General features: G+C 40.5%; 1 protein-coding gene across 5 annotated transcripts in view; it reads right to left on the bottom strand.

Annotated features, from left to right (window-relative positions):
- The window catches only part of TOM1L1 (target of myb1 like 1 membrane trafficking protein), a 53840-nt gene that overhangs the window by 18527 nt on the left and 15951 nt on the right, over nucleotides 1-19362 (bottom strand). For all 5 annotated transcript variants that reach the window (XR_005017696.1, XM_036835716.1, XM_036835715.1 and 2 more), the window contains one exon: nucleotides 3070-3203. Coding sequence is in view for 4 of the 5 variants with exons in the window: in XM_036835716.1 (XP_036691611.1) it covers nucleotides 3070-3203 (134 nt within the window). In the remaining variant the exon portion in view is untranslated. The remainder of the gene's footprint in view (nucleotides 1-3069; nucleotides 3204-19362) is intronic.

Below are 19362 nucleotides of genomic sequence, written 5' to 3'. Positions count from 1 at the left end.
AACCTTCACAAATCAAGCCTTGAGTAACAATTTCTGTTTCCTTACTTGCACAACTATTCCCTGGATGTAATGAGTGGAGACTTCTGGGGATTTTGGAATAGGGTGAATGTATTTTGCCTGTGGGATGGATGTGAATCTTTAGGGAACAGAGGGCAGACTGTGGTAAGCATGGTAAGCAGGATGATTCCCCTGCCAAGGTATCCACATCCTAATCAATGGAACAGTGAATATGTTAGGTTAGATGGCATATGGAGTGGATTGCTAGTGAGTGGACTTTAATAGGGAGATTATCCTGGACCACACAGATGAGCCCAATGTAATCACAAAGGTCCTTAAATGTGGACGAGGGAGGCAGAAGAAGGATGCAAGAGGGATACGATATGAGAAGGACCCAACCAGACAACGTTGGCTTTGAAGATGGAGGAAAGGGGTCAGGAGCCTAGGAAAGTGGCATAAGTTGCACAAGTTAAGGAAAAGATTTTCCTCTAGAGCCTCCAAAAAGGAACGCAGCCCTGGTTCAAAGATGAATCAGAAAAAGCTGTTCACAGAAATAATCCAATCTCCTGATATTGAGACCAGATAAACACACATTCCCCCTTGGAGAAAGCTTTTAGTAAGTGGTCTTATGGTTTGTAATAGAATTCTCCAAAATGAAAACCATGAGTCAGCACTCTACTGAAAACCATATGGTTTTCCTTAGATATCTTCCCATTTACAAAGATTTATACCAACCCCCCCCCAAAAAACAAACAAACAACAAAAAAAAACCCCCAAAAAAACCGAAGGGCAAGGTTTGCTTAGGGGTAAGGGAACATGGTCACAGGGCTCACATCCCTCCCTTGGTGCCCTGTCGCCTCTTCACAGAACGGCCGCTCTCCCTGACAGTGAGACAGTGAGGGAAAGAACTTATTTCGCAGCTGTGGGTTTTCCTTCCCTGATTCTCTTGGTTCATTCACGATGAGTGGGGAAATAAGTTTAGACAATAAATTAAAAGGCTCACTGGGACAAGAAGAGGAGGAGGACAAGAAATTAATATTTAATGTGCTAGCACCCAGCTAGGTGCTTTAATATACATTATGGCATTTAATTCTTAGAAACAAACAAATAAAATAAACAAACCCTCTCCAAATAGGTAGTATTATCCTCTTTAATAAATAGGAAAAAACCCAAATCTTACAAAAGTTAAGCAATTTGTCCAAAATCATCAGCAAGATTTGAATCCGGACCTGTTCACCTCCTTCCCTTATGTCACACTGGTCCCATTCTTCATCTGTTGGTGGGAAATATGGCCACTAATTCCAGGGAATTCTCAACAGAAATGGTTCCCCTAAGGGTGTCTTGAAATGTCACTGTAACTCGGAGGAAAACCTCTGATATTTAGCAGGTAGGGGCCACATAAGGGAAAACTGCCCTACCCAAAATGCCAATACAACTCCTATTTGAAACAAGCATCTAGAAAAAGTTGGGGGATCTCAGAGACTCCAGAATTTCTATGCTAGGAAGGCCTAGGTATACGTTTGGAAAGAGACCAGGAGACTTGCCTGAAGCTATGTTTGTATATAGCACTTTTCATTAAGACTGAGGAGAAAGCCACCTGTCAATCGAAGCATTCTGCTGGTCTTTGGGGCCGGGTTCTAGGTGCCGGCTCTCTCCCCAGGCCTGTTGTACCTTCCCATACATTCACAACCGTATGTGCTCTAACCTGCTCCTGGTTTAGTCAACTCCTCCTCATCCCATAGTTCCCAGCTTAAATGGTACTTCCTCATAGAAGCTTTCCTGTCCTTTTTCTGACCTGGATTAGGTCTGGCTGTTATTCTCACCAAATAGACCTCCTATTCACTGCATTTATTTCACTTTCCAAGTGTGTATATTTATATATATGATTGAAGGTGTTTTCCTGACTATAAGCTTGACTATAGATTACAATAGATTATAAGACTATTACTTTGATGAATGAATAAATGACTTGGAAACAACTTAAATGCCTAATAAGTGAACTGTGAGAGAAACATGGACCATTATGCAGCTATTAAAAATAATGGTTTAGCCAAAGCATTTAAGAACATAGGATACACAAATACTGGTTTTACGGCATAGAAAATCAAGGGAGAAACAAAAGTATATGTTCTTTATATGATCACGACTATAAAAGTTTAGAAAAAACTAAAATGTTAGAAACAAAATTATGAGTACAGTCGACCCCCGTACCCACAGGTTCTGTATCTGTGGGTTCCGCATTTGAGGATTCAACCAACCTCAGATTGAAAGTATTCGAAAAAGAAGAATTCCAGAAAGTTCTAAAAAGGAAACTTGAATTTGCCATGAACCAGCATCTATTTACATAGCATTTACATTTACTAGGTATTATAAGTAATCTAGAGATGATTTAAAGTGTACAGGAGGATGTGCATAGGTTATATGCAAATACTACACTATTTTACATAAAGGGCTTGAGCATCTGTGGATTTTGGTATCCTTGGGGGGGTTCCTGGAAACAATCCCCTACAGATATCAAGGGATGACTATATTTAAAATTTTTGCCTTCATACTTTTCTGAACAGAATTTAGAAAAAAAATCTGTGTTCATATACAGATCATCCTCACTGGCTACTCTGGTTTTGTGTAGACTATTTTCTCCATATAAATATCCTCCTCTCTTCTCTTAACCATTTCCATGTTGTTCTCCACCTCAACCTTAGGGTAAACCTCACTTTCACTACGACGCTTCGTTTATGGCATTGGTCTATTTGAGAGCTTACGATGTGCTCAGTGCAGACAACATTCCGTGATTAAGATCCAGGCCCTGCTCCCAGGGAAGTTCGTGAGCATTGCTTACACTGCCCATGAATGCCCCTCACACTGCTCAGGGACACGCTCATTCCTGCAAGCCATATCACACACTCCCAGGAGAGCAGCACCAGGACTCCCTATCTTGGGAGGAAGGCGGCCGTGCCCAGAACTTGTTCCTGATCTTTCTGAGTGCTCACCTGCAGGCACTCTAAGAACCCTGAGTACCTGGAGGTTAAACTAGCACTGGAGGAGGGTCGGAGACGGCGTGCCACTGCTCACCTCTCATATCCAAGGATGGCGTTATTCAAATCCTCGTTCACCTGAATTAGCTCAGCAGTGACATCTTCATTCTCCACCACCACGAGCAGGTCCATGATCCTCTCCTGCATCTCCCGACCTGTCTTATGAAGTTTCTGTCAAAGAAGGAGAGAGATTTCTTCTTCCATGCTAAAAAAACAACTGATTTGCCCATCTGTATACTACTGTGACCACCCCCACACTGAGTCACCTGTGGGAGATTACCAAAGTATTTAACTGTGGGCAGCTCATCCTTTCTCTATGAAGGATATCGGAACAATATTTTCCTCTAAAAATCAAAATAGGCATTGTAAGGACAAGAATGTACATTGCATGTAATGCTGGACTAGAAATCAGAAGTGGTGTACAGGAATTCTAGGTTTACTACTTATTAGCTGTGCTGTGTTAGGAAAAAAAAAATCACTTGTTTTCTAAATCTGTTTACTCACTTGACAAGTGAAAACTATACTACTTGACACATCTACCTCAAGGGGTGACAGAAAATCAAATGAGATGTGTATAATGAGGAACTATACAACTATAAAGCACTACAGAAAACATAAAATGCTATTGTTGTTATTTGTGGTAATAGAAGAAAGAAGTAGTTAAAATGCAATTATAGCAGTATAATTTTCTTATTATGTTTTACTTAAACATGTAACGTTTATAGTTACAACATCACATTCCAAGGTAAACTGAAGCAGGATTAAAAAACTAGTCATCAATGCCATTTTTATTTGGACTGCCTGGAATCACTGTATTACACAAGACTCCACTCCCCAAACCAGCTTTTTCTCATAAGCATCAGAGGCACCTACAGCCGACCTACTGATTCAGAATTGCCTAGGCTGAGAGTTTGGGAATTTACATTTTTTAACAAGCATCTCAAAGTGTTTCTTATGTACACTGATATTTGAGAACTGCTATCTTACAGCTTACTTTCTCTTAGGCACACCTCCAGTAAGCCTGAGGAGCATAAAACTGGTATTAATATTCCTTCAAACCCACTCTGGCTAGAATTTGTCCATGTAATAATACATTAACATCAGGCAAGAACACAGGGAAGCTCCCCTTTCAAATTGAAAGCAGCAGAACTTGCTAAATCATAGCACTATTACATTATCTGATCTTTTCCCTCAAGAAAGCCAGACCTAAAAAAAAAAAAAAGACACACCTGCTGAAAAACTTACACTTCACAAAACCATTTAGAATCTCAAACAATCTATCACAAGATTTCCAACAGGAAATCTCTAAATAAATAAATCAAACCACTACTAGCTGGCATTTAGACTCAGAGATAAAGGCTACCATACCTCCACAAAATCTTAACAAAAGTACTTAGAAGACAGAAGAAAAGGGAAAGGAAAAAAAAAAAGTGAGACAGACAGATGACAGACTCTAGGTTTTCATACTCGCATTGTGCAACCAGAAAAACTGTCCCGGTTCCTAATGATGTGGTCACTATCTGCAGCAGTTGGCAAACTTTTTCTTAAAGGTCCAGATATTAAATATTTTCTGCTTTGCAGGCCACAAAGCCTGTGTTGCAACTACCCAACTCTGCCATGGTGAAAGTAACCACAGACAATATGTAAACAAATGGGTGTGGCCATATCCTAGTAAAACGAAGTCAGGTAGTTGCTAAATTTGAGTCACTTATGATCCCCTGGTAGAGCACAAAGAGAAAAGACTTTAGACTCAGTGGACCAAAGGTCTCTCCCATCTACATACCTGATACGGCATTTGGCTAAAACTTAGCCTCAGTTTACTTTTTTATCTATAAAACAAGGATAACAACCATCTTACAGGGTTGTTGTTAGAATAGAAAATGATGCAGTTGAAACCCATGTATGGCATACAGGGTAGTCAATGAATGTATTATGGTTGCCTAAGGAGGTGTCACTAGCAGCTTAACTAGCAAACTAATATTATACATTCCTGGGACTTCCCTGGTGGTCCAGTGGGTAAGACTCTGCGCTCCCAATGCAGGGGGCCTGGGTTCGATCCCTGGTCACGGAACTAGATCCGGCATGCATGCCGCAACTAAGAAGTCTGCATGTTGCAACTAAGACCCGGTGCAGCCTAAATAAATAAATAAATTTTTTTTTTTTTTAAAAGGAAAAAACTAAGAAGCATTTGGTTATAACCCCATGATGAACGAGAACTTTGCCTCTGTTCTGCATTAGTGTACAGGCTAGAACAATGTCAAGATCAAGGAAATACAATGGCTGTTAGATGCCTGTGACAAAAATGTAGAAAGTAATTTGAAATGAATTTGCAGCCAACACCAACAGCCCCCGGTCACATGAAGACTGTCCCTTTGCCCTCTCAAGAGACAGATGGAATGGAAACATGAAAGAAGCACCACATTTCTCAGCAGGTTTGCAAAACAGAATTTGAAAAACCTCTTCAAAAGCCAGCCCACTCTGATCTTTGCAATTGATGTCTGTCTCAGAGGAGGGCCAAGCCACCTGGAAACAGCACAGATCAAGTACCATGGACCAAAAGGATGGGTCAGAAGTTCACCACAGCAGGCACCTGCAGGGCTGTGGATGTGGGGAGCAAGGGGGCACGAGTTAAAATACGGAGGAACAGCTGCTGGTGCATATGCCCATCACAGAGGCCCTGGAATCGCCTCCCTTTACACCATATCAAAGCCCAGGCAGGCTTCTGAGCTAAAGTGATTCTAACAATCAATTCAAAAGTCTTTGGAGCAAAACAAAAAGGAGCTCATTAAGAGCTTCCTCTTCTAACATCCAGATGGCTCCCACTCTTTCGCAGAGCATTCAGGAATTGAGGAAGAAGATTCTTCCACACTTTCAACTTCAACTGCAATTGTCCCACATTCACCAACACAGGGCAACTCAATCAAAGGAAAAACAAAAGTATCTGAACATATCCCTTGAAAAAGTAATAACAGGAGGAAATGTGTTTGCTTAACAGCCTTCTCTGGAAATAATACGTCTGGCACTACTGCTATTACACATCTCCTCTCTCCCAGGACCTCCTACCAAGATAGCAAGAGACCCCGAGAACGTCCCTATATACTCAAAACCAAAACTGCCCCCACTCACCCTGAAACCAAACATTCCTCAGCATAACTTGCTCATACAGTTTCTTCTTTCTTTTACAGGCCTCTGTTGAATGAATGACAAGTTAACTGTTAACATAATCCTCCAGAAAATCATTAACTTCCAACTCTTTTTCCCAACTAAATATTGTAAACATCTTCAGTAACTCCTTAGCCCTTCTTTTGCCCTCAATCATTAATTCTTCAACAGAGAATCAATCTATTCAACTTAACAGACATTTGATAAGCTCACTCAGTGCACAAAACATACACTCTAAATGTGCATAGTTGTATGGATTTAAAAGTAAAGGTCTTGGTTACTGCCTTCAAGTTGCTTCCACTCTAGCTCAGGAGCTAATATATACCCACATGAACAGACAATAGGTTAGCCACCTATGCTAGAAAGTCAGTCCTGGGTTCAAAATGAGAAACAAGTGCTATACTGGATAGAATGCAACCTCAGGAGGACAAGGTTCCCACTCCAGCTCCATCACTCACTTGCCACTGTGTGGACAAATCATTCCCTTTCTGAATATGTAGCCTCATCTGTAAAGGGAGATGGTCTTAATGGCATTGAAAGTCCCTTCCACTCTTAACACCTTACAAGTCTCCGAATGGGAAAGACAGTAAGAGCGGTCAGGGCAGACGACTTTTTATTTTACTCTCAGGTTTTTTTTCTCAACTGGTTACCAATTATTCTCACAGGACCAAATTTTAGATTCACATGATTTGAAACGTCTCTAATGAGTTAGAGTAAGGCTTTTTCTAGTTGTGCTTTCAAAATTGGAGCTCACTTTATTCTACAGAAGACTAAAACATTCTCTTCTTTCATTGTCTTACTGCGTCTAGGCAAAAACAAGACTAAAATGGGTGGTGAGGCACTCAAGGTAAGAGTAAGGTGATTCAGAGACAAGTACACAACACCTAGAAAGCAAATGCAAGAACGTGCAGCAACATTTCATTACTGTGACCAGAACAGATACTTTTAACTCATCGCAACACTCATTAGACTAGATGTGGCCTCAGAATCTTCGCACACCACTCTGGCAAGCTAAAAGAAATCCTGTCTCTGCCCCTAATGAAGTTCAAAGTCCAGGAGCAACACAGTGGTTGGGAAAGGTGTCTTTCACCAAAATAGTTTTATTGCCTAAGAATCTAACAAAGAGAAAGGAGCTCTGAGAATAAGGAGGGCTTCAGGATCTAACCGCTCGGCACAGATCGGAGGAACAGATAGGGGATTCCAAATAAGTATACCAGATTTCAGACAGAAGGAAACAGACAACGCATTTCAAATACACAGAACAGCTGCCAGAAGGTATGCACCAACAGACAAAACAGGAAATGCTTTTAATGCTAACAAACTGCATATAAGACTGTGATCACTGGTAAAGTATATGTACAAGAAGAGCCGAGAAATTTCTGAGCGGAGACTTTTCCTACCGGTTGCACACCTTTCTTTTGCCTTCCAGATCCACCATCCATACTCTCTGCCCTGCTGTGTGCCCTGGGGGCTGGCCTGTAGCGGGCATACCACCAGGTCCCCTGCCCTCTAGCTTTTGACTGGGTTCAACCCACAGGATGCACAGGGAGGAAATGGGAGGGCGAAGGAGAGTGAGGTCTGGATATTCATTATCTTCATTCCTTCCACCAAAGGCACCGCTACTCTCAAGGCTGCCTTCCTCATATTCTGCCCACTGGGTTCTGGCAAAAGTTTCTTCTTGCCTATTTATGCCTAGGGGTATTAGCTAATAGCCCAGGGTAACAAACTTGCTCCTGTGGTTTCTCTGAGCCCTGTGGTATCTCACTAAATAAACAGTACCTTGATTAAATTCTTTTCAAATTACCCAAATGGAGCATGCCATCTGTTTCACTGATAAGCCCTAAAAGGCATGAAAACAGAGCAATTTAAATAGTATGATACCGACACAGGGATAGACAAACAGATCAAACCAAGAGAACAGCCTCTGGAAAGATATCCTTGCATTAGAATATAGAATATGATACAAGAGGTATTTGAAATCAGTGGAGAAGGTATAAATGTTACTAAATGTTATTTGGACAAATGTTATTTGGACCAGCCATATAACTGAAAAATATAAATAAAGGGAAAATCTCTAACTGATACCAAGGATAAAGATTTTAATTTTATTTTTTAAATCAATTAATTAATTAATTAATTTTGGCTGCATTGGGTCTTCGTTGCTGCGCACTGGCTTTCTCTAGTTGGCAGTGAGTGGGGGCTACTCTTCGTCGCGGTGCGCGGGCTTCTCATTGAAGTGGCTTCTCTTGTTGCGGAGCACAGGATCTAGGCACACGGGCTTCAGTAGCTGTGGCATGCGGGCTCAGTAGTTGTAGCTTGCAGGCTCTAGAGCACAGGCTCAGTAGTTGTGGCACACGGGCTTAGTTGCTCCACGGCATGTGGGAACTTCCCGGACCAGAGATCGAACCCGTGTCCCCTGCACTGGCAAGCAGATTCTTAACTGCTGTGCCATCAGGGAAGTCCCAAGATTTTAATTTTAAACCACATAAAATCAAGGGAAAATCCATTAATTTATTAAAGATATTTTTGTTGAATGATTACATTGTGCAGCACTGCTCTGGGAGCGGAACCTGAGCAGTAAACAGGACAAGCCTGTGAAGCATCCATTCTAGAAGGCAATGACAGCTGCACAAACATGCAGGAAAAGCATCAGTGTGCTGGGCAGAGAATGAAAAGGGGGTGAAAAAGAAAGTGCTGACTTTAGACTGGGAAGCCAGTGAAGACCCCTCCGAGGAGGCAACATACTAAGTTGGAATGATGAGAAAAAGCTGGCCATTAGAAGACAGGGGAAGCATGAGAGTCAAGGGTGAAACAGCTCCCCGACAAGAACGAACTCAGTGTGTCCAGGGAATAGGAAGGTGGTCGCTGTGGCTGGACCGAGGACACATGAGCTATGGAAGGAAAGGTGGGCAGGAGCAGACTGGGAGAGGTTTTGTGGCCAGAGTAAGAAAGTTGGGTTTTATTCCAAGTGTAATGGGAAGCCACTGGAGGGTTTCCAGCAAGGAACAACATGATCTGGTCTCCCTTTTAGAAAGCTATAGAGATGCTCAATATCATCAGTCATTAGGGAAACGCAAATCAAAACTATAGTGAGATACCACTTCACACCTACTACGTAGCTAAAAAACTCCAGAAAACCACAAGTGTTGGCAAGGAAGTGGAGAAATTGAAACCCTGTGTGTTGCTGGTGGGAATGTAAAATGGTGCAGCCACTGTGGAAAATAGTTTGGCAGTTCCTCAGAAAGTTAAACACAGAGTTTCTATATGACCTAGTGATGCGACTCTGAGGTATATACTCAAAAGAACATAGGTATTCAAACAAAAACTTATACATGAATGTTCACAGCCGCTATTCACAATAGCCAAAAGGTAGAAACAACTCAAATGTCCATCAACTAATAAGTAAGTAAATAAATAAAATATAGTATACCCATATAATGGAATACTGGGCCATAAAATGTGCTACAGCATGGTTGAAACTTGAAAACATTATAGTAAGTGAAAGAATCATATTTTATGATTCCATTTATATGAAATATTCAGAATAGGTAAATGAATACACAGAAAGAGAAAGCAGATAGCTGGTTGCCTGGGACTGGGCAAAGACAGGAAAGGGGAGAGACTGCTTAATGGGTATAGGGTTTCCTTTGGGGATGATGAAAATGTTTTGGAACTAAATAGAGGAAATGGCTACACTGTGAACATGAATTCCACTAAATTGTACACTTTAAACTGTAAACTTTAAAATGATTAATTTTATGTTTTAACATAAAATTTAATGTTTATGTTTTAAAATGTTTTCACATTTTTATTAATGTTATGTGAATTTTACCTCAATTAAAGAAAAAAAAGCTATATAGTTCTTGATTTTCAACACAGCACTGTACTCAATATTCTGAAAATATTTTTGACAACAAAATACCTAAAAATATTGGATACAATATAAAAATATTTTAATGTGCATGCCTAAACTTTCAAGAAAGCATGAGAAGTCCTCAAAGGCTAAATCCAAATAGGATCCAAAGATATGAGAGGCAATAAAGGCACAAGGGCCCGAAAGGCACCCATCTGTCAATCTCTAATAACCCTGAGAGGCAGGAGACAAAGCCTGGGGCCCAAACAAGGTACTGAGATGCAGCTGGGACATCTGAATGGCTACGACCTATATACGAAATAAGAAATATACATATTGATCTTTGCCCCCCAGTGCTGACAGAGTTCCTAAATCCCTTGGAACTTCCCAGGTGATAGGAGCATCTTTTGTTCTGATGAGGCAACTCTTGATGGGCTCCTGGATGGGGGCTGGTCAACAGAAAGACTAAAACATGATTAGAAGCTTGGAACTTTTAGCCCTATCCTCCATCCTCCGAGTATGGAAGGGAGGCTGGAGATGAGAGTTAATTGATCATGCCCACTTGATGAAGCCTCCATAAAAATCCATAAACTTTGGGGTTCAGAGGGCTTCCAGTTGGTGAACATACCCATGTGCTGGGACGGGGGTGCACCTCAACTCCATAGGGACAGAAGCTTCAGTGTTTGGGACCCTTCTAGACCTCACCCTTTGTACCTCTTCACCTGGCTTTTCATCTGCATCCTTTGCAACATCCTTTATAACAAACCAGTAAATATAAGTAATTGTCTCCTTAAGTTCTGTGAGCCATTCACACAAATTATCAAACCTGAGGAGAGGGTTGTGGGAACCCCCGGTTTATAGCCTGTTGGTCAGAAGTATGGGAGACTTAAACTTGCAAAGGGCATCTGAAGTGGGGCAGCCTTGTGGGACCGAGCCCTTAACCTGTGGGATCTGATGCTAACTCTGGGTACTTAATGTCAGAATTGAATTTAATTTTAAGACACCCAGCTGGCATCAGAGAATCAGTCAGTGTGGGCAAAAAAACCCATACATTTGGTGTCAGAAGTGCTGGTTGTGAGTAGTACAAAAAACCAAGTTTTCCTTTTGTTATATAAGTTAAAAAGTTAGAAAAAGCAGCTCAGCCCCACAAAGGAAAATGGCAAGGAGAAGGAGAAGCCTCACCTTTGGAGGGAGAGAAGGAAACTACGTATTCTTCCTGAGAATTCTAACAGCCTTTCTGCATTATCATCTCTAGGGATGAGACCCTCTGCCTTCAAAGTTTAAAAACCCTAGTGAGTGTTTTCCTTTTTTCTTCTGACTGCTGAGGTCCCATGTTCTCTTGGAAACCACAAGTTATGTGAAGTCCTTTTTCTCTGGTCTTATTAGTGACACTGGAAGTTCCCTGCTCCTGGAGGTATAGTGCTGGGACAGCAGAAGACAGACTCATGTCCATGTGAGTGCCTAAGGCCCATCCAATCTTACTCTGATTCTGAGGTTACTATAGGCTTCTTCTGAGGAAAGTCACAGTGTAAGGGTCTCTTTCTCCTGGGGCTGTATGTACCTCAGTTGGCTGATCCCACCTACATTACTGGACTCTGAATATTCTCACTCTTCTGGTCCCCTGCTGGTCTGTCTAGGCTCTCCTGTAACCCTTGGAATTTATTCTTATTTTCATATTTTGTCTGTCATTTCAAAGGGGTTTGGGGAAGAGGAGGTAAATTATTTTAACAAGCTAAAAGAAAAAAAGTGGTTATTAGCTAGTTTGGGGAAAAAACAGTGTCTGTTTCACAACTATCACAGTGGATTTCAGATACTTTTAGTACTTCTTTACAGATAAACTCTGTATGCCCTGTAATGCTCCTGGGCCCTCAATGCCTCCCACCTTGCCCACTACCCCAACTCTGATGACCCCCCCACCAGGCTCATGCTGAAGCCTCCAAAAGCCCCTGCGGTTACATGGGGAAGCTAGGCAGGAAGCCAGCGTTATCTGGGGGCCCTAACTCCACTAATCTGTAGATTTTACACCAGGACCAGGGGTCCCCAACACCCAGGCCACAGACTGGTACCGGTCTGTGGCCTGTTAGGATCCGGGCCGCACAGCAGGAGGTGAGCAGCGGGCAAATGAGCGAAGCTTCATCTGTATTTACAGCCAGCCGCTCCTCATCGCTCACAACCCATCGCTCCTGTTACTGCCTGAGCTCTGCCTCCTGTCAGATCAGTGGCGGCATTAGATTCTCATAGGAGCGCGAACCCTACTGTGAACTGTGCATGCTAGGGATCTAGGTTGCCCGCTCTGTATGAGAATCTAATGCCTGATGATCTGAGGTGGAGCTGAGGCCGTGATGCTAGCGCAGGTGAGTGGCTGCAAATACAGATTATCATTAGCAGAAAGGTTTGACTGAACAGAGACCATAATAAATAAACTGCTTGCAGAATCATATCAAAACCCTATCAGTGAGTGGCAAGTGAAAACAAGCTCAGGGCTCCCACTGATTTTGCATTATGGTGAGTTGTATAATTATTTCATTATATATTACAATGTAATAATAATAGAAATAAAGTGCACAATAAATGTAACGTGCTTGAATCATCCCGAAACCATCCCCCCACCAGCCCCAGTCCCTGGAAAAATTGCCTTCCACGAAACCGGTCCCTGGTGCCAAAAACATTGGAGACCGCTGGTTTACACAGTTGTGAGAAAACCTCTGAAAAAGTACAAACTAAAGAATTACTTTATTTCTCCATAGTCTATCTTTGCTGGTTTCATTTTTAGATTCCATCACATTATTTTAGATTGACCATAGTGGGACAGCATATTGTGATAGAAGAAATATATATTTGGTCCTCATCCCCAGTTCCTAGCACAGAGCTTCTAAAACCCTGGGAATTTCCAGAGCAGCAGGATGAGAGAAGCATCTTTTGTTATTGATAAGAAGCCCCTTTCAACCAAGCCTGAGTTTATGCTAATGAGGTGATTCTTGGAGGATGGGGGCTGGCTGCCAGAGGAACCAACCCTGTGATTAGAAGGTTGAAACTTGCAACCTCCAGGAAGGGGAGAGGGACTGGGGGTTGAGTTAATCACCAGTGGCCAATGATTAAATAAATCATGCCTCTGTAATGGAATCTCTATAAAACCCTAAACTACTGGGTTCAGAGAGCTTCTAGGTGGTGAACACATTCAGATGCTGGGAAGGTGGTGAACTCCAACTCCACAGGGACAGAAGCTCCTGTGCTCGGGACCCTTCCAGACCTTGCTGCACGTATTCTTTGTCAACAACGAAAAAATGTCACCTGCCATATCAGTAAACAAAGGATGTTGCAGCCATCAAGCCATCACATTACAGCCTCCCCGATGGTGAGCCCTGAAGGAACTCAAGATAGAAACAGGATGCCCACCATCTAGCAGTCAGCCTCTGCAGCCACCCACCAAGAGTGTACCCTGAGGAAAGTGAGGATGAGAAAGCACAGGATGCTGGCCCCAGATAGCTGAGGTGTATATCAAAGGAATGACTTCAGTGAGCCCAGACTCCTGTTATCTGTGCAAACATAGAAAAGCACTACATTCTTTAACTTGAGATATCTGGTTTTCTTTCATTAACAGTAATCTTTTGATGTTCCAACTACCTGGTCTTTGTTAAGAAAAACTCCTATATATCCTGGCTCCTCCCTTGCTTCTTCAGAGTAGTACCTTAGAGCTATCTGAGAGGCTGTGTCCTGGGCTTAAGTCTTCAGTTTTGTCCACCGAATAAAACATAATTCAAAACTTTTAGGGACTTCCCTCGTAGTCCAGTGGTTAAGAATCTACCTTCCAATGCAGGGGATGTGGGTTCGATCCCTGATCAGGGAACTCAGATCCCACATGCTGTGGGGCAACTAAACCCACGCACCACAACTAAAGAGCCCACACGCCACAACTACTGAGCCCACGCACTCTGGAGCATGCGTGCCACAACTAGAGAAGCCCGCTATGAAAACCCAGCACAGCAAAAAAAAAAAAAAAAAAAAAAACAAACTTTTAGGTTGTGCATTTTTTCACTTGACATCTTCATCTGGCTATCATCTGTATCCTTTATAATGAACTGGTAATAGTAAGTAATGTGTTTCCCTGGATTCTGTGAGCCATCCTAGCGAATTACTGAACCTGAGGAGGGGATCACGGGGACCCCCAATTTGATTTGTAGCCAAAATGGGACAGAAGTGTGGGTAACCTGGGGACCCGCTACTTGTGATTGGCGTCTGAAGTGGGGGCAGTCTTGCGGGACTAAGCCTCTTAACATGTGGGGTCTGTGCTATCTCTGGGTAGCTAGTGCCAGAAAGATTTAATGTGAGGGAAAAAACTTCAGACCTGGTGTCTGAAGTGTTGTGAGTAGAGAAACAGTTTTCTTTTATGAGGTTATTTAGATTACAAGAAAAAGTTCAAATACCTGTCAAAAGAATTTAAAAACAGTGCTCCCCGTACCAGCTCTCTATCTGTTACTAACAAAAAGCATTAAGAGAGAAAAATAAAGTTATACATTCAATAGGCTCCATAAACAAATTGACCTGGGGCCAGAACCATTCAACTTGAATTGGCCATGAGTAGTGTTCTAATGTTGATTTACAGCCCAAGTCTCTTTATTATTCAAGGCAACACACAGCCCTAAGCTCTGGCATCAAAACAGCAACCAGCAAATCAGCATTATCCTTGCAAAATTCAACCAAACATCTGCACCCGAAGACTTGGACACAAAAAGGCATTTCAGTGCACTCCAGGATGGCATCAAATAAAACTGGATTCACATATTTGAATGGGATGTTTCAGTGTACATTTTACTGAAGGATTGATTGTTTGCCACAGATGGATAAAAACATGAGAGAAAAATCCTATCACTTCATTTGAGAGCTCTGAAAGGCTGGGAAGACTGTGTGGAACTAGGAATATTGCCATGTCCATTTTCGAAAAATATTATCTGCCACATACCCTTTTACTTTGATATTTACTTTTTAAATTTTAGTTTAACATGCTTGTTAACATAATGAGTCACAAAATTTATATCTGTGAATGCCTTCGATTGTGGATTTTTAAAAAGGGATTACTACATAGGAACTCTATGATTAATTTTCTTTTTAATCTCCTCATAACTTGGATGTATAAATGAAGAGCTAAGCTCTTATCTTAGCTCTTCATTTTATATATACAGAAACTAAGTCCAATGATAGTAAATGACTTGCCCAAGGCCAGGAACCATAAGAATCATTAGCAAAATGATATAACGTTCCTAAGTAAAATATCTTAAAAATAATATACTTAAAACCACTGATCCAAAATACTGATTTATTTCTCAATGCATATTACTCTGATGTTCTATAGGATATTAACAGATACTTAGCAAATAGAGATTCTTTAGTCAAAAAGTCTGTAAATTTTGGGTTAAAGACTCTTTGTACAGATGCAAAAATCCTCAATAAAATATTAGCAAACCAAATCCAACAACACATGAAAAGGATCATATACCATGATCAAGTTGGATTCATCCCAGGCTCACAAGGATGGTTCAACATATGCAAATCAGTCAATGTGATACACCACATCAACAAAAGACAAAAACCACATGATCATCTCAACAGACGCAGAAAAAGCATTTGATAAAATTCAACATCCATTCATGATAAAAACTCTTGCCAAAGCGTGTAGAGAGGGAACATATCTCAACATTATAAAAGCCATTTATGACAAACCCACAGCCAACATAATACTAAATGGTGAAACGCTGAAAGCCTTCCCAGTAAATTCTGGAACAAGACTAGGATGCCCACTCTCACCACTTCTATTCAACACAGTATTGGAAGTCACAGCCAGAGCAATCAGACAAAAAAAAGAAATAAAATGTATCCAAATAGCAAGAGAAGAGGTAAAACTGTCATATGTGGACAATAGGATATCTATATAGAAAACCCTAAAGACTCCACACAAAAACTATTAAAACTGATAAATGAATTCAGCAAGGTAGCAGGATACAAGATTAATACACAGAAATCTGTTGCATTTCTTTCACTAACAATGAAATATCAGAAAGGGAAAGTAAAAAAAAATACTGTTTAAAATTGCATCAAAAAAAAAAAAAAAACTTAGGAATAAGCCTAACCAAGGAGATGAAAGACTTATATGCTGAGAACTATAAAACACTGATAAAAGAAATCAAAGATGATTCAATGAAATGGAAAGATATCACATGTTCTTGGATTGGAAGAATTAATATAGTTAAAATGGCCATACTACTCAAAGCAATCCACAGATTTAATGTGATCCCTATCAAATTACCCATAACATTTGTCACAAAATTAGAACAAATAACCCTAAAATTTATACAGAACCACAAGAGACACAGAATTGCCAAAGCAATCCTGAGGAAAAAGAACAAAGCTGGAGGCATAGCCCTTGGAGACTTCGGACAATACTACAGAGCGACAGTAACTGAAACAGTGTGGTATGGGCACAAAAACAGACATATAGATAAATGGAACTGAATAGAGAGCCCAGAAATAAACCCACGGTCACACCTACATAGGTCACACTACACCTACAGTCAGGTAATCTTTGACAAAGGAGGCAAGAATATACAATGGAGAAAAGACAGTCTCTTCAGCAAGCGGTCCTGGGAAAGTTGGACAGTCACATGTAAATCAATGAAGTTAGAACACTCCCTCACACCATAAACAAAAATAAGCTTAAAACGGCTTAAAGACTTAAACATAAGACATGACACCATAAAACTCCGAGAAGAGAACATAAGCAAAACAGTCTCTGATGTAAATTGTAGCAATGTTTTCTTAGGTCAGTCTCCCAAGGCAATAGAAATAAACAAATGAGACCTAACCAAACTTACAAGTTTTTGCACAGAAAAGTAAACCATAAACAAAACAAAAAGACAACCTACAGACTGGGAGAAAATCTTTGCAAACAATATGACCGACAAGGGCTTAATTTCCAAAATATACAAACAACTCATACAACTCAATAACAAAAAAACAAACAATCCAATCAAAAGACATACATTTGGCCAATAGGCACATGAAAAGATGCTCAACATTGCTAATTATTAGATAAATGCAAATCAAAGCTACAATGAGGTATCATCTCACACTGGTCAGAATTGCCACCACCAAAAAATCTACAAATAATAAATACTGGAGAGGGTATGGAGAAAATAGAACCCTCCTACACTGTTGGTGGGAATGTAAACTGATACAGCCACTATGGAAAAACAGTATGGAGGCTCCTTCCAAAACTAGAGTACCATATGACCCAGCAATCCCACTCCTGGGCATATACCCAGAAAAGACAAAAGCTCTAATTCAAAAAGATGCACACCCCAATGTTCATAACGGCACTATTTATAACATCCATGACATGGAAGCAACCTAAATGTCCATCAACAAATGAATGGATAAAGAAGATGTGGTATATACATATATACACAATGGAATACTACTCAGTCAAAAAAAAGAATGAAACAATGTCATTTGCAGCGACCTAGAGATGATCATACTAAGTGAAGTAAGTCAGACAGAGAAAGACAAATATTATATGATATCACTCATATATGGAATCTAAAAATAGTCCAAATGAACTTATTTACAAAACAGAAACAGACTCACAGACGTAGAAAACAAACTTACGGTTACCAAAGGGGAAGGGATAAATTAGGACAGTATATAAAATATATCTACCATATATAAAATAGATAATAAGGATTTACTGTATAGCACAGGGAACTATATTCAATATCTTGTAATAACCTATAATGGAAAAGAATCAAATAAAAGAATATAGATATATACATATATATGTATTGATATAACCGAATCACTTTGCTCTACACCTGAAACTAACACAACATTGTAAATCAACTATACTTCAATAAAAAAAGACTCTTAGAGCCTTTACTATACTAATGGACTTTTTGACCCTCCAAGAGGAGAAGTACAGTAAACAATTGGTTTTGGAACTTATTTGACCACAGATGTCATATTCCCCACATAGTACACAACATAAGACTAGTAGGAAATGCTGTCTTAAATTATTTCCAAGAGTTGTGTCTTGCTTCCCCCAGAATTTGTCATCTCAATGTTCACCAGAGGAATCTTTCTAAAGTTTTATCTGGTTATGCAGTCCTTCAGCTTATGTCCCTTTAATGGCTTCCTTCTGCCACCTGGATTAAGCCCACTCAGGTATGGCATATCAAGTCTGCAATAACCTGCAATAACCTGTGCATCTAGTCATGATGCTCCATGACTAGAGACCGCGGAAGCCAGAAGAAGACAGTATGAGGGGCAGCAAACAAACAGCTGAGGTACAGTAGTGAGACAACTGGGCAAGACAACCTGTGCTCACGCCTCTCTCCCCATGTGAGACCAGATAGCTGAGGCAGGAGCATCTGTGTCTAAGTGGGAGCAATGCTTGGGACAGAGACATAGGGCACTGTTTCCAGTTGCTGGTAGCAACCAGGAAAAATAGGAAGCACATAACTCAGAAGACCAGCTACCAATATAACCCACCCAGCATCATCCCATGCCAATGCTACGTACTCTGAAAACAGCAGCAAACCCAGAAACACTCAGAAATAGTACTAAGAACAAGCTGCAGTAACAGTGTTTTCCACTTGGCATGGGCAAGCTGGGTCACAGAAATGCAGACCAGCTGTCAGGGGTCTCAAACAAAAATAAGCTCACTATCACCAGTCTATCCAGATACTTGAGAAATGAAATGAAAGAGGTGATAAACAAAAGAACTTGTACCCAAGGAAAGAGAATCCACAGAGCAAATGGAAAAGCACCTTTAAAAATAATTACTACCCTTAGAAAGACAAAAGGGGAAAGCATATCCATGAAAGAACTATTATAAAAATTGAAATAAATTTTTAAAATAAAAAATTGTTGAAATAAAACATTCATTAGGAGGGCCTAATAGACAATCTGATGTTCACATTTAAGAGAAATAATACATAAAATGGGAAAGCTTTGCTAGAACTACAGCATAAAAGAAGGAAGAAACAAAACGTATATAAAAGTTGAGATAAGAAAAATATAACTGAAAGTTTCATCATCTAAATAACGTTCCATACAAAGATAGAAAGAATACTAGAAAAGAAATATCTGAAATAAGAGCTGAGAATTACCCAGAACTGAAATACACTTAAGTTGACAGGGCAAAAGGCCTATCAAGTATTGATACTAAGCAGGTTAAGTAAGGTAAATACACATATGCACATACATGCACACATATCCCTAGACACAGTAGAGTGAAATTTCAGAAACATTAAAGTAAAGAGAAAT

This window comes from Balaenoptera musculus, chromosome 20, assembly GCF_009873245.2.
Source record: "Balaenoptera musculus isolate JJ_BM4_2016_0621 chromosome 20, mBalMus1.pri.v3, whole genome shotgun sequence".
NCBI classification, from domain to species: Eukaryota; Metazoa; Chordata; class Mammalia; order Artiodactyla; family Balaenopteridae; genus Balaenoptera; species Balaenoptera musculus.
This window is presented reverse-complemented; position numbering and strand designations above follow the sequence as displayed.